This window comes from Phascolarctos cinereus, unplaced genomic scaffold (assembly GCF_003287225.1).
Source record: "Phascolarctos cinereus isolate Bilbo 61053 unplaced genomic scaffold, phaCin_HiC Scaffold_726;HRSCAF=1367, whole genome shotgun sequence".
In the NCBI taxonomy this organism is placed as follows: Eukaryota; Metazoa; Chordata; class Mammalia; order Diprotodontia; family Phascolarctidae; genus Phascolarctos; species Phascolarctos cinereus.
In genome coordinates this window covers 426,156,580-426,171,107 of record NW_027556098.1, presented here as the reverse complement: position 1 = coordinate 426,171,107, position 14,528 = coordinate 426,156,580, and the positions used below count along the sequence as shown (strand labels likewise).

The following is a 14,528-nucleotide window of genomic DNA, read 5'->3' as shown; positions in this document are numbered from 1 at the left end:
GAGAGGCTCGGGCTGGGGCCAGGCTGGAAAGGGCTGAGGAGGGGGAGTCCTTCTGAAGTGATTGTTCTGTGCCCAGCTGCTGCTCCCAGCTGTCTTAGGGAATACAAAAGGAGGTGATAGAAATGTGCACATGAGAGGAGACGGTGGAGGGCTTGGGGGAAGAGGATGGAAATGGCCCAGAAGGTAGAGGCATTTCCTTAGGGCTGACCGGAAGCTCCCAGCATAAAGGAAGGATCTCTGCTACAGCTATGCCTGGCCACTTGCAGGCATGTGCCTTTGTACTTGTGGGCACACATTTATTGGGGAAGCAGTGCTTTTATAGCTGGGGACCAGGGCCTGCTAGAGGGGTGCCTCAGCCTTTGTTCCCCACCTACTTCTTCTGACTTGGTGGGTCTGACCCCTCCCCCCTCCTCCTCTTCCTCCTTTGACTTTGGTGGGTCTGGCCCCACTCCCTTCTCTTTTGACGGTTGTATCTTTCTCTTCCAGAGGTCTTCCTGGAGCTCCTGGGCATTGGTGGCCCTGCAGCCATGGTGATCCTGAGATGCAGGTAGGTATGTGTCTGGGATGATGCTTTTGCTGTCTTTGAGAGGCTGAGCTTAGCATCCTCCTGGGGTACCACTGTTTATGTTGGGGAGACACGTTCCTAAGTGTGTGTATGTGCGCTCAGCAGGCCTGTGTCTAACTGGATCTGAACCTTTGCCCTCTGACTCTAGCACCATGCTACCTGATGCAGCTAGTCTCTTAATGGAGAAAAGACTTTTGTCATATTCTTGGAATGTGACTTTTTGAAGAGCCATGTTTGGTTATCCATCCCAGGATTTCTTTTTGGAAACAGAAAGTAGAAAAGTGAGGGCGACTATGGGCCCCTGCCTGGAGTGCTCTGGGCCCCTGGGGACCTAAGGAGACTCTGGGGTTGGGTGGCTGCAGGTGGAGGAAAGGAAGAATCACCTCTGGAGGCCACGTAGAGAGAATTAGCAGAGGAGGTGGCCTTCAGGGCCTAGGCAATCAGGTGGCGGGAAGGGTTACCTGTTTTTTTCTTCAGGTCCTTGTTGCTGAGCTCAGCCATTTGTATATTTGTATGTGTGTCATTATATCAATGTGTTTCCACACCGCTAATAAAATCATCACATATAGCCTTCTGTATATGTGTATACGTTACTTATTTTGCTACTTCTGTATGTGTTCAGAGTATCCTTCACAGCACACACTGGCACGTGGCAAACATAGACCTTATTTCTCTTAGGGCCCAGGCTTCTGCGGACAAGTCCCTTGAGCCTTTGCGCTGCTGCTCATCAAGGGGCCGGCGTCCAGCCCTTTTCCAGTCTGACCCTAAAGTTGGACTCTGATTGCTGAGTGGTCACTCTGTGGGTTCTCCCGTGCTGGAAGGCTTCTAGCTAGAAGCCTCTGGGGATGGCCCTTGGGCCTGGCCTGCTAGCTTGGCCAACAGGGAGGGAATTTGGGGACTATAACAGTTCAGGAAAGGAGGTTCTCGGGAGACGGCACATGGACCCAAGAGGAGTGGGGCACAGAGGGGGAGTCACAGGCATCAAGTAATGGACCTCTGCTTCAGCCACACCAGCGACCCTTCACATCAGTGCAGACGCTCCTTTCTTTTGGCTACAAGTGTCCGAGGTGTGTGCTGGAAGAGCGTTCTGGCGGCCTCCCCTAGCACTGGGCTGGTAGCCCAGGATCCACCATGGCCCTGGTTTGCTGGAGTTGTGAAATGATTATCTGTGTCCCCAGGGCCTCTGGGCTGCTGGAGGATTGGGGAGAGCGGGAACAACATTTATTAAGCGCCTACTGCGTACCAAGCACTGTGCTAAGTGCTGCTTTACAGATATCTTACTGGGTCCTCACACAGCCCTGGGAGGTGGGTGCTATTGTGACCCCTGTTTTATGTTTGAGGGAAAAACTGAGGCAAACAAGTGGAAGTGGCTTGCCCAAGGTCACCCCGCTAGTAAGTATCAGGCCAGATTTGAATCACTTCTTGCTGACTCCAGGCCCAGGGCTCTATCTACTGCAACATTTAGCTACCTCATGTGCCCTGTTTTCCTGCCTCTGTGCCTTTGCTCACAAAACTCCCACTACCTGACTTATTCTCCCTCCTCTGTGTCTTTGCTTTTGTTTCTTTCTTTTCTTTTCTTTTTTTTTTTTTGGTTAGGCAATGGGGTTAAGTAACTTGCCCAGGGTCACACAGCTAGTAAGTGTTATGTGTCTGAGGTCGGATTTGAACTCAGGTCTTTCTGAATCTGGGGCCGGTGCTCTATCCACTGTGCCACCTAGCTGCCCTCCTCTGTGTCTTTTCAAGTCCTCCTCGTACTTTATAATCAGTCTAAAAGCATGGAAGTACTAACTGGGTGCCAGGTATTGCCCCCTCCTTTGGGAACCCTTGTGTGATTTCACTGTCAGTAACAACCTTCCACCTTGGACCTTTGTCTGCAGTTCCCTGAGGCCTTTTCCGAGAGCTTTAAGTCAGGGATGGCTGTGAAGGGTGAGATCCCATAACTGGTGGCCCTGCCTGGTGTGATAGGACTTTGGGAAAAGCCTTGGCCCACATCTGGAGGAAGGAGGTGAGTGAGAGATGGCCCTACCTAGCTTTCCCCCTCGGTGGGTCCCCAGCCTCGGCCCCCTAACTGCCTGGGTCATGGGTGCTGCTGACGTTCAGCTTGATCCAGCCCCTGGGTCACCCCCTTGGCCTCTAGGGGCTCCAGATCCTCACCCCAGGGCCACCTCCTTTTTTCTCTTCCTTCCACCTTGATGAGGTCACAGTTTTCCAAAAGGAAAGCAACTAAGAAAACAAAGCTCTCCCCCAAATCTAGAAGTGCTTCGGCATCCTTTTAGGCAAGAGTTGGATTGGGCCTTCAGGGCCGTGTACAGACCCTACACAGGACCACTGATGGGTTGGGGCAGACCAGGGCTGGGAAGATGTTTTTTAGAAGCTGTGGCAAGACCGGAGAGATGCGAGAAGGCATTTGTTAAGCGCCTACTGTGTGCCAAGCGCTAGGCTAAGTGCCTGGGATAGCAGTAGAAAAGTGAGACAGTCCCTGCTCCCCTTCTAGTGGGGGAGACAGCACCCAGGGAGGGGCTCAGCTGCAAGTCCGATGGGAAGGTCCCACACGTGGTCGTTGGGGGCAGCAGCAGAGGCAGTGGTCAGGCCTCTTCTTTCATGTTCTTGCCACTGATCAGATCCCATTGGTTTCTGATATTGAACCACCTGCCAGGGCCAGGACGTGGGTACCAAGAACTCTGCTTTCTGGGTCATCGGGCTGTGGGGGACTTGGGGGACACTGCCCCTCCCAGGGCTGTCGGCTTGTCTGACTGTTGGCAGGTGAGGGTTGGTCAGCAGTTTTGATGCTGGTGTTGAGGCGAGTGGGCTCTTTCTCCCCATTATTTCTTCCCTTCACGATGGCTTGCAGGGGCCAGGCTGGAAGCTGGTCTGGTGGCTTGGGGGTCACTGCTGTCTCCAAGGGTCTGGGCTACTTCCCTCCAGATGGTTCCTGGCCCTCCCTCTCTCACGATCTCTCAGCAAGCCTTCCTCCTTTTCAGCTCCTCTGCTGGACTCTAGAACCCTCTCCAGATAATTGGTGACATCTGCCAACCTCCAGGTCCCTGCCCATCTTCGTCACTGAGATCATGTTGACAAGGCTTCCTCCCTACTCCAGCCCCTGCCCCTCATGGGGGGGGGCGGGGGCAGGATTTCACTAAGGTTAACCCTTTAAGGGGCAAAGCATTCATCAATCAGCTGTGTGCTGTGCCATTCCCTGAGCTAAGTGCTTTACACAGGCTCCTCAAATGACCTAGCCCCGCCCCCCCCCCCCCCTCCAGCTGCCCCTTCCTCACTGTCCTCAGCTTACTGGTGGAGCTGGGGTGGGAATCCTCCATCCTCCTTGCTCCCCATGGTCGCTTCCAAGCTCTCCCCCTTCCCTCATCACTCAGTGACCTCTCTTCCTCCGAGGTCCAAGCTGCTCACATCTACCACCCAGTTGAAATCTACAGACACACTCCTTCCTTCCTCAATGAACTTCTCAGGGTCTGCCCTCTATACCCTAAGGGACTTCAGTATATGTATTGATACCTCCCAATTCCTCAATCTAACCATGTCACATGACCTGCTTTTCCACCCATGTCGGCCACTCAAGATGATTTTGCCTTACCCACAAATGCACTACTTCCTTGTTCATGAACTCTGAACTTGTCTTATCTGATCACAAACAGATGTCCTTCTGTCTCTTCCTTGAAGCCCCAACCCCTGTTTAGGTGGCACAGTGAATAGAGAACGGGGCCTGGAGACAGGCTCATCTTCCTGAGTTCAATTGTAGCATCAAACACTTATTAGCTATGTGACCCTGGACAAGTCACTTCACTCTGTGTGCCTCTGTTTCCTTATCTGTAAAATGAGCTGGAGAAGGAGATGGCAAACCAGTCCAGTTTCTTTGCCAGAAAAACCCCAAAATGTGTCCCAGGGGGTCGGACACAACTGAGACAACTGAAGAGCAGCGACAACAGTGAGGTCTTTGTAGTTGTCTGTAATGGTAGACCCTTGTCCTGGACCTCTGGAGACCCCAGCTGTCTGGGGGAAATCCCTTTGCAACTTGGACTCTGCCTCAGTCGCACACGCTGTCTTTTTTTTTTTTCTCACTTTTATTCTTTCTTTTAGCTTTGTCCTAATAGGTCAGTGGTCTGACCATACATAGGTAGCCGACTCACAAATGTTCCCCATGTCAATAATGAGTGTCCTGTCAGGGAAAATAAACATTTTTATTTCTTCGGCAATATCATTTGAAGCTATTCATGTCCAATGTCCTCTGATTCTTTTCTTGAAGAAAATGTGAAAGCTATATAAGAACGTAGCTGCTTTATGGTCCATAGGTCTTTGGCCTTTCTCATTCCTTATTCATGATCATATTTTTTGATAAATTTCTTATCCTGCTCAGCTTACCTTATCTTTGTACTGAAGTTATCTGGCATTAACATATGGCAGACTTAATTTTGAGACCCAAAAATTGTTCGTAGCACCAAGAGAGCCAGAGTAGGAACTGAAGCCATAAGTGCTGACTCTTGGACCAGAGGCTGGGCCCGAGTGGTCAGCTGCGGCCGCAGGACGGGCCTTGAGGTCCCATGACCTTAGGCGTAAGTGGGTCGCGCCTCTCGATTGGAAGATTACTTCATGACTCTGTTTCCCTTTTCCAGCTACAGTGCCTCAAGACTCTGTCCCAACACCAAGGAAGGAGCATGGAGGATGAGAAGACAGTGGCTTCAGGCTCCCAAGCAGCCCGATCCCAGGTGAGCTGGGGTTTGCCCCTTCTGGCCTACGCCTGGAGTTAGGAAGACCCGAGTTTAAATTCCGCCTCCGATGCTTCTAGCTGGGTGACCCTGGCCAAGTCCCCTCACCTCTGCCTGCCTCAGTTTCCTCATCTGTAACAGGGACAGGAACAGCATCTCCTTGCAGGATTGTGGTGAGGATAGAAGGAGATAATACATGGAGTGCGCTGTTGCTATTAGACAGGTCTAACAGGAACTGGAGGAATTCTTATCGTCTTAGTAGGCTGTCTTTAGGATTCCCTGGAGTTTTACTAGTTTGTTGGTATGCCAACAAAATCAGTGAGGATATCATTAAAAAGATTTTCTTTGCCATCTTGTGTTTTTTACATTACCTTCAGTTCTCAGCATATCCCTCCTGCTCTCCCAGCTGGAGAGCCGTCCAGCGTAAAGAATAAAAAAGAGCAGTTCTGGCCCCCCCGAGATCCCAGGGAGACCTGATGGCACATGCCGTGAGCCCCGCCTTGTGAAGAAGGGCATGGCAGCCGGGCTCCTCCTCCCTTAGGGCTTGTCTTGTTTGGGCTTTCAGTATTAGAATTGTGTGTGCTCTTTCTTCCTCTTCACTCTTCTCTGTAGCCTACAGTTGGTTTTTAGGGAAGTCTCCCTTTGTATTCTCCTTCCAATCTCTCAGGGATCTCAGTGGCCTAGTGGTTAGAATGTAGGACTTGTAGCACAGGAAGACCTGAGTTCAAATCCTGCTGCAGACATTTCTGTGGCTCGGTTTTCCTGTGCTCTTTGTGTTCATCAGGATTCTTGTTGCGGTCACATCCCCTGTATCCTTTACAGGCTCTGTCTGGTGTGTCGCCTTTCCCCATCTTGTTCCCACTTTTCTGCTCCCACCTTTCTCTTTCAGGCTTGGCGTCCAGGGGGTATATTCTTTGGATCAAAGGGCCTGGCCCGGGCCTCGTGGCCTGTTCTCGGGCAGCCTCCCTGTCTCCTCCTGTTCCTGGCTTTCCTCTGCGTGCTGCCAGCACCTACCTGGATGAGGGGCTTTCATGTATTTTGCCGGGTACTTTGAAGAATCTACCCTCTTCCTTCTCGGGTTCATCAGGACACTTGGCCTCCGTAGCCCACTATACTCCCATTCTCTAAAGCCCTTCCCAGATTCCTGATAAGGGGTCAGCAGTCGCATCTGCCGCCTTCTTCAGTGTTCTGCCTTGAAGTTCATCTGCACCTGGTGACTTAAAGTCATTGAGAAGAGCTCCTTGTTGCCTGCCTCCTCACTATCCATGAATTTCTGTTCCTTGCTCCCCATTCTTGCACTGTCCTTTCAAGGGGTTAGGGCTAAATTACTGAAGATCATTCTTCTTCAAAGAGAAAACAAAATCAGAGTCAAAGTTGGCTCCTTTGGCCTCCTCACTGTGGCCCATTTTCAGAGCTTTCTCAGTCCCCAGCTGTCCTGTCCCTTCTCTGAGCTGGTCGCCAGTGCTCTTCTCCATCGTAGGCTTCTGGATCTCGGTGTCGCCAGCCCTGTTCTTTCAGGGTCAGTCTGCCCTCTCTCCTTCCTCCATAGTGGCTGGCCCTTGCTGCCCTCTTGTCCCTTTTGCCTCTGATTTCTGCCCCTCTGCATCCACACATGGTCCCTTTTGGCCGCTCCTCATCTGTCCTCCTCCTTGGAATCACTTGTGCTCTGTCTTCAGAACTGGCTTGTTGAAGAGTTTCTCTGCCATCTTGGGCCAGCTTCCTCTGCTCACCCAACAGGAGAAGAACTCTTCTCTGACCTTGGAAATCTGGCCTCCTCCAGTCAAAGGGGAGTCTCGGGGCACCTGCAGGTTCTCTCTCCTTGGTCTTGGGCCCCTCAGGCCCAGAAGAGCTCCTACTTGGCGTTTCCTCCACCTGTGGAGAGAAGCTGTTTTCATTCAGGCGAGTTGCCATGGCTGTGCCATATAGTGGAATCTTCCATCTCTAGAGTCGACAGAATTGTTCCACTGTTCCAGGTCAGTGAGATTTCCCATGGGACTCTTCTAATTCTTCCTCTTGTCCAGCACATCAGTCAGCCAGTCAGCGTTGGTTAAGTTTCTGCTCTGTGCCAGGCACTGGAATGCAAGAAAAGAAACTGTCCCCACTCTCAGCAGAGTGATAAATATGTCCAGACCTGATCATGGCAGGACATACGTGACAGCAGACGTCACTGAATATAGGGTAATTGATGAGGGAGGCCACAAGGTGTTGAGGGGCTCAAGAAGGAAGGACTTCATGTAGGAGCTGGTGCTTGAACTATGTCCGTCCCGAAGGATGAGAGAGTGACTTTCGGGTCTGGGGGGGTGGCGAGCAAAGAGGCCCAGAGACAGGAACAGAGAGAAGCCCCATTGGACTGAAGGGTAGAATTCAGCCAGGAGAGAAATGAATGATGAGGCCAGAAAGATGGCTTGGGGACAAGGTGTGAAGAAGGGGAAAAGCTAAAAGAGGGCTTTTTTTTTTCTTCTTTTGGCTAGGCAGTGGGGTTACACAGGATCACACAGCTAGTAAGTGTTATGTGTCTGAGGCCGGATTTGAACTCAGGTCCTCCTGAATCCAGGGCCGGTGCTTTTTCCACTGCGCCATCTAGCTGCCCCCAGAAGAAGGCTTTTTTATCCTCACTAATGTGGCCAGATTTCAGCCTTAGGAAAAGCACTTTGGTTTAAAACAAAATGTTTTTCCAATTAACAAGCATCTGTTTTCTTTCCTACTCCATCTTCTGTTCTTAAACTACCCCCCCACTTGCCTTAGTGAACAAAAGAAAAAGCTTTCGTAACAAACGTGTAAAAAAGCATATTCCTCGGCTGACTCTGTCCAGAAATTTGTGCCTTCTCCTGCATTTGGAGTTCAGAGCCTCTCAGTGAGCTGTGGGCTTCTCTAGTCGTGTGTGATCTGTGACTACATTGACCAGAGGTCTGCAATCTCACAAAGCTGTTTTTATGCTATAATGTTGTTATCATTGCATAACTTGCTGTCTTTGTTATAATCCTTTCATTCTGTATCAGTTTATATAGGTTGTCCCAGGTTTTTCTGAAACTGTCCCCTTCATTATTCCTTTTTAAAATTTCTTTTGATTTTTTCTTTTTTTTCATTTGTAAATGTTTTTATTGAGGCCTTTTGTTTTTTTATGTCATCATACTTTTCCCCAGTATCCCTTCCTCTCCTCCTCCCAGAAAGCCACACCATATAATAAAAAATATTTTTTAAAGACAAAAGAAAAAAAGAGAAGAAGAGGAAGAAAGTCAGCACAACTGCTCAATACGGTGAAAAGGTCTGAAGACACAGGCCGCGGTCAACACATGTGGAGCTCGCCCCTCTGTAGAACGGTAGGTTGGAAGCGTACCCGTAGATCTTTTCTTCCTAGCCATGCTTATCATTCCTCATTTTGTGGGCAGCCATTTTTCTGTGTTTCTCATTTAACTAGATTCCCATTTAAATTGCTGCAGGGACCATGATTTTTTCCTTGGCTTTGTTTCTTTCCCCCTGCGTCAGTTCACAGAGGTCTTTCCATGCTTCTCTGTTCATCACATGCCTCATTTCTCAGAGCACGGTTGTGCTGTGTCTCATGGACCACCATCTGGTTAGCCATTGCCCTTTGTTTTCACTCCTCTGTTCTCGCACAAAAGTGCTGCTGTGATTATTCTGGAGTACGTGGGGACTTCTCTTCTTGTCGGTGACTCCCGTTGGGGTGTAAACCCCATGGTGGAGTCTGGTTCAAGAGTGTGAACTGTAGCTGCAGAATTCCAAATTGTTTTCCAAAGTGGTCGCGCCATTTCCTGGCTCCACCGGCGGGGTGCTAGTGCGCCCATCTTCCCACAGCCCTCCACTGCTGGCTGATGTCGCTTCTTGTCGTTCTTGCCAGTTTGCAGAGGGTGAGGTGGAACTTCGGCGTTTCGGTTTGTGTTTCTCTCTCTTGTCAGCTGGAGCATTTTTTCTTGTGCTTGTGGAGACTTTGAAGCTCTTCTTTGGAAAACTGTTGCTGTCCTTGGAGCATTTGTCCAGGGAGGCGTGGCTCAGTCTTATGTTTACTCATTGTGTACAGATCTCGGACACCAAGCCCTTATCAGATGAATCTGATGTAAAGATTTTTTTCCCCCTTTGACCGCTTTTTCTTACCCTGGGTGCTTTGACATTGCCTGTGCATGAACTTTCCAGTTTCATGTCCGTCTTGTCTTTGCTGATTGCCTCCAGCTCTCGTTTGTTTAAGAGGATATCTCATAGTCGTGGCTGTGGGAGGCATGCGATCGGCTCCTGTCCAGTTTTTGGCAGTGTGAACTTGAATGTTGAGGCTGCCTGTCGGTTTAGAGCGTGCTGTGGAGTATGGCACACCATGTGGGTCCAGGCCTAACTTGCACCCTACAGCTTTATGGTTTTCTCGACAGTTTGAACAAATAAGGAGTTTTTTCTAGGTAATTTATCGTTTCAGTTCTGTCAAACACTGGGTTATTTTACTCCGTTGTTTCCAATTATCTCTTGCCTGGTCTGTCCCATTGATCCGTTGCTCAGTTCTTTATTAACCAATACCAGCTGGTTTTGACAGCTGCTGCTTTATAATAGAATTTGAGGCCCAGAGAGGATGTCCCCTCTTCCTCCCCACCTCTTTGTATCATTTCCCTTGGTAGCCTAACCCCATGTGGCCTTCTAAACCCTGTAAAATTTGGGTGTGGTCAGACGGCCACTGCCAAGGCTGCAGGAGGCCCCGTGTGGCCTTCTAAACCCTGTAAAATTTGGGTGTGGTCAGACGGCCACTGCCAAGGCTGCAGGACGCCCCGCGTGGCCTTCTAAACCCTGTAAAATTTGGGTGTGGTCAGACGGCCACTGCCAAGGCTGTAGGAGGCCCTGCGTGGCCTTAAAGGCTGCAGGTTCCCCACTCCTGGTCTGAACCTTTTGTTTTTCCAAATGAATTTTGTTATTATTTTATCAAGTTCTATAAAGTTTCTGGTGCACCTAGGTGGCACAGTGCACAGAGTGCTGGGCCTGGAGTCAGGAAGACCTGAGTTCAAATCCAGCCTCAGAAACTTGCTAGCTGTGGGGCCCTGGGCAAGTCACTTCACCTGTTTGCCTATAAAACGGGGGTCGTAACAGCACCTCCCCCCCACGCATGTCGTGAGGATCGAATGAGGTGCTATTTACGAAGCGCTTAGGGGTGCACCTGGTGTGTAGTGGGTTCTGTGTAAATGCCAGTCATTGTGGTGGTTAATGTTGTTAGATAACAATGCAGCTGAATTTTGAAGGCTGATTGTGTAGCCTGCGACTTTACCGAAGCTCCACATTGTCCGGATTCGTGGCTTTGCTGATTTCTCTGGACTTCCCGAGTACGCCATCGCAGCATCTGCAGACGGGGATAGTTTGAGCCCTTCTTTGCCCATCATTAACAACAACAATGATAATAATAATGATAATAATAATAACATCCCAAATTTACATAACGCTGTGTGCCAGGCGCTGTGCTAAGTGCCTCACGAATATCACCTCATTTGATCCTCACGACAGCCTTGGGAGGGAGGCGCTGTTAGGATTACCATTTCAAAGATGAGGGAACTGAGGCAAGCAGTGACTTACTCCAGGTCCCACAACTGTAAGTGTCTGAGGCTGGATTTGAACTCAGATCTTCCTGACTCCAGGCCTGGCCTTGTATCCAGTGCTGCTGCCTGCCACCCTAGAATTGAGTTCTTTGCACCTTTCTTTCTCTTGTCTTATTGCTGGCATTTCTAGAACTATTCTAAATAAGAGTGGGGAGAGAGGATGTCCTTGCTTTACTCCCACATTATTGTAAAATGTTCTGCTCTATCCCCATAGCATATGATGCTTGCTTTTGGCTTTAGATAGGCACTTTTATTATCTTTTAAAAAGGGGCTTTTTTTGCATCTATTGAAATTATCATGTAGTTTAGCCACAAAAGGGTTACTACTATTAAAGATAAACAGATCAAGGAAAGGGTTTTTCAGAGATGAGCGAAATGTGGGCACATTGGTAGGTGCAGACAGGGAGAGGCTGCAGGGGAGAACAGCCAGAAGAGCCTGGGATCCCTTTGCTTCGACAAGGGGAAGGGCAGTGGCTTCATGTGAGATGGGGCAGAGGGCACCCAGGCATCGTGGAATGAGGAAGAGGAGGGGAGACATGCGAAGCAGGGTCTCAGCTGGGGGAGTGAGGGCCAGGGTGCCTTTGCCTCCTTGGGGGGCTGGAGAGAGGGATGACGAGGGTCAGGGGGAGATCGGGTCAATCAAGGAGGCTTAAAAGGCTCCCCCACAGCAGTGAGGGCCTAGAAGGGGCTCCGTAACATAAATTGTTCGTGGAGCCTGAGAGGAATGTGCCACTGGGGCCTTGGGAGGCCTGGCGAGGGCCTGGCTCACCGATAGGTCAGGGTAGGGAAGGCAGGAGATTGTAGCCAGTACAGTGATGCTGGCCTGAGAAAGGACTGAGAAGGGAAAGATGGAATGAGAAATAGGATCACGTAAAGGAGTGTCACAGCTCACAAGTGTGGAAGTCGGACAGCCGAGAGTAGCAGCAGGATGAGAGATGACCCTGTCTGTGTGTGGCCAAGCTGGCATGGAGGAAGAGGTCGTGGGAAGTGAGTGATTGCGGAAGAGGAGAGTTGGGTGTTTGTGGGAGTGTCCACAGGCGTGGTGAAGCCCTTTTAGAAGGGCTGGACTTGGGAAGCTGAGAAAGGCCCAGAGCCAGCTGCTGACCTCTGAGGAAGGGGAAGGAGCGCGGGAGCGGGGTGGGCTCTGTGGGGAGCTAGGAGCATTCCTGCTTCTCTTATCATGATCAGTGGGAGTGCTCTGGGCACCAGTCCAGCCCAGGGGACTGAGAGGGAGATGTCGAGTGCTCCAGGCAGGACTGGGCGTCGGAGACACTTGAGTTCCAGTCCTGTCTCCAACACTTACGTGCTAGCTGTGTGTGGGACCCTGGGCAAGTCATTTAACTGCCCTCTGCCTCATTTTCCTCTGCTGTAAAATGGAGATAATCATAGCATCTGCCTTGAGGGGTTGAGATAATGCTTGCAGATCGCTCACTTGCCGTCCTTTTACCTGAATAATTGTACAAAAGATAAAACATGGCTACAAAGATTAGCCTACCTAGCTTACATCTCTTAAAAAAAAAAATTAAGGACCCGACACATCACTGGGGAACTAATACAGACATCTGCTGCATTCAGGTCGAAGGAGGAAGTGTGATTATGAAGCAAAAATTTGGGAACCACACAATGAGAAGAATCCTGAGTACTTTTTGACATTCCATAATTTCTTATTAGAAAGTAAACAAACAGGGAGGTGGCATAGTGGATAGAGCACCAGCCCTGGAGTCAGGAGGACCTGAGTTCAAATGCAGCCTAAATACATGACACTTACTAGTTGGGTGACCTTGGGCAAGCCACTTAACCCCCATTGCCCAAAAAAAAAGAAAGTGAACTAACATTGGATCCAGCTGGAGACATCAGTGATCATCTGAAATTTTTAGAATGATTTTCAATAAATGTTCTCCTGAAATTTCTAATAAATTAAATTGGATTTATAACCCATTTGATATGTTTTCTATTTCTCTAGTTGATGGATTGAAAGTGAATGAAAAACAAAATTTAATTCCCTTGAATTTTGGACTACGAACATCATTCAAAAATGAAACCCTCATAAATTTGTTGCTAAAAATAAAAAAAAAAGGAATTTTTAATCTCTTAGTGAAAAAAACACTTGTAAAATTCTCCTGCCATTTTCTACCATATATTTGAGTATTCTCATTTTATTCTTCTTTGAAATATGAACCCTTAGAGTTCACAACATATTTTGATGTTGTTAAAATGAGTTTGTGAACCACTGAGGCACAATATATCATTGATAAAAATGTCAAGCAGCTCAGGACCAAACCTGGAGCTTTGCTTTTTTCATTTCTAAATTTGATCATTTGAATCTTTATTCTTTTTTAAAATTAAACTTACTAACTTTTGATCTATTTTGTTGGTCATTTCACAAACTTATTTTTAATTGATTTTAAGTTTAATACTGTAATTTGTTTTATATCATCTTCATTTCTTAATGCCTCTCCCTTATCCTCTATTTTTAGCTAGCCATCCATTATTTTATTTATTAATTAGTTAATTTATTTTTATTTTATTTTATTTTTGTGAGGCAGTCAGGGTTAAATGACTTGTCCCAGGGTCACAAGGCTAGTACCTGTCTAATGTGAATTTAGGTCCTCCTGACTCCAGGGCCCTGCTCTATCCACTGCTCCATTGTTTGAAGAAGAAAGAAAGCAGGAAGGGAAGGGGAGGGGAGGGGAGGGGAGTCTTTCTAAGCCCTCTTGCTGGTCTGGGCTTTGTTCTGGAGCCTCGGAGCTGGTTTTATTTGCATTTTTCTAATTAATAGTTATTTGGAGCCTTTTTTCACATACTTCTTGATAGTCCAGATTTCTTCCTTTAAAAACTGCTTATTTCTATCCTTTGACCATTTGGGTAATGACTCCTATACTGTTATAAATTTGAATCTGTTTCTTGTATGTCTTGGATATGAATCTTTTAACAGAGAAACTTGCTGCAAGTATTCCCCCTCACTTCCCCATTTCCTTTATAACTATGAGTCAAAAAGTTAAAAAGCATTTATTAAGCACCTACTATGTGCTAGTCAGTAGGAGTGCACAGGAAGGCAGAAGACAGTCCTTGTCAAGGAGCTCACAGTCTACAGTGGAGACGATGTCCAGATGAGGTGCAGGATAAATTGGTGATGATTAAGGGAGGGAAGGCACTAGTGTTAAGGCGGGTCAAAACAGCTCTTGGTTGAAGATGAGCCTTGCAGGAAGCTAGGGGGTGTTTCACAGGAAACCCCAGTTTGTTGGGCAGGAGAACACAGGAGGGCTCCTGACGCTAACAGGTGTTCTAGCCCAGGTTCACTTTTGATCTGGTCAGCCAGGAAGACAGCTTTGCAGGGTTTAAATGAGGTTACTTTATTCTCATCTAGTCTTCTCAATAGGGTTGCTGATAAGAGGAGCACCAACTCCTACAGCATTCCCTAATCACACTTCTGGCAGGGGCAGGTGAGAATAGGAATATAACTCCTCATCCCCTAAGCTGCAGTGGGAGCCAGTTGAGGCAAACATGGGATTCCTCCGAGCTTTGATGGGGGCTGATCGGGGCAGGTACACGCATTCCTCCATGCATTCCCCATGCCCCAGAATAGGTCCCCCACTCACTGAACAGAGCCCACTTGCTTTATAGGTCAGCAGACAAAGGAGGCATCTCGCCAACATTAAGCTCACAG

General features: G+C 48.6%; 1 protein-coding gene across 1 annotated transcript in view; it reads left to right on the top strand.

Moving 5' to 3' along the window:
- The window catches only part of LOC110197756 (uncharacterized), a 37,286-nt gene that overhangs the window by 6,701 nt on the left and 16,057 nt on the right, over positions 1-14,528 (top strand). Inside the window, exons 2-4 of the mRNA XM_020971805.2 lie at positions 487-547; positions 5,191-5,283; positions 8,487-8,603. Coding sequence (XP_020827464.1) covers positions 542-547; positions 5,191-5,283; positions 8,487-8,603 — 216 coding nt within the window. The 5' untranslated portion in view covers positions 487-541. The remainder of the gene's footprint in view (positions 1-486; positions 548-5,190; positions 5,284-8,486; positions 8,604-14,528) is intronic.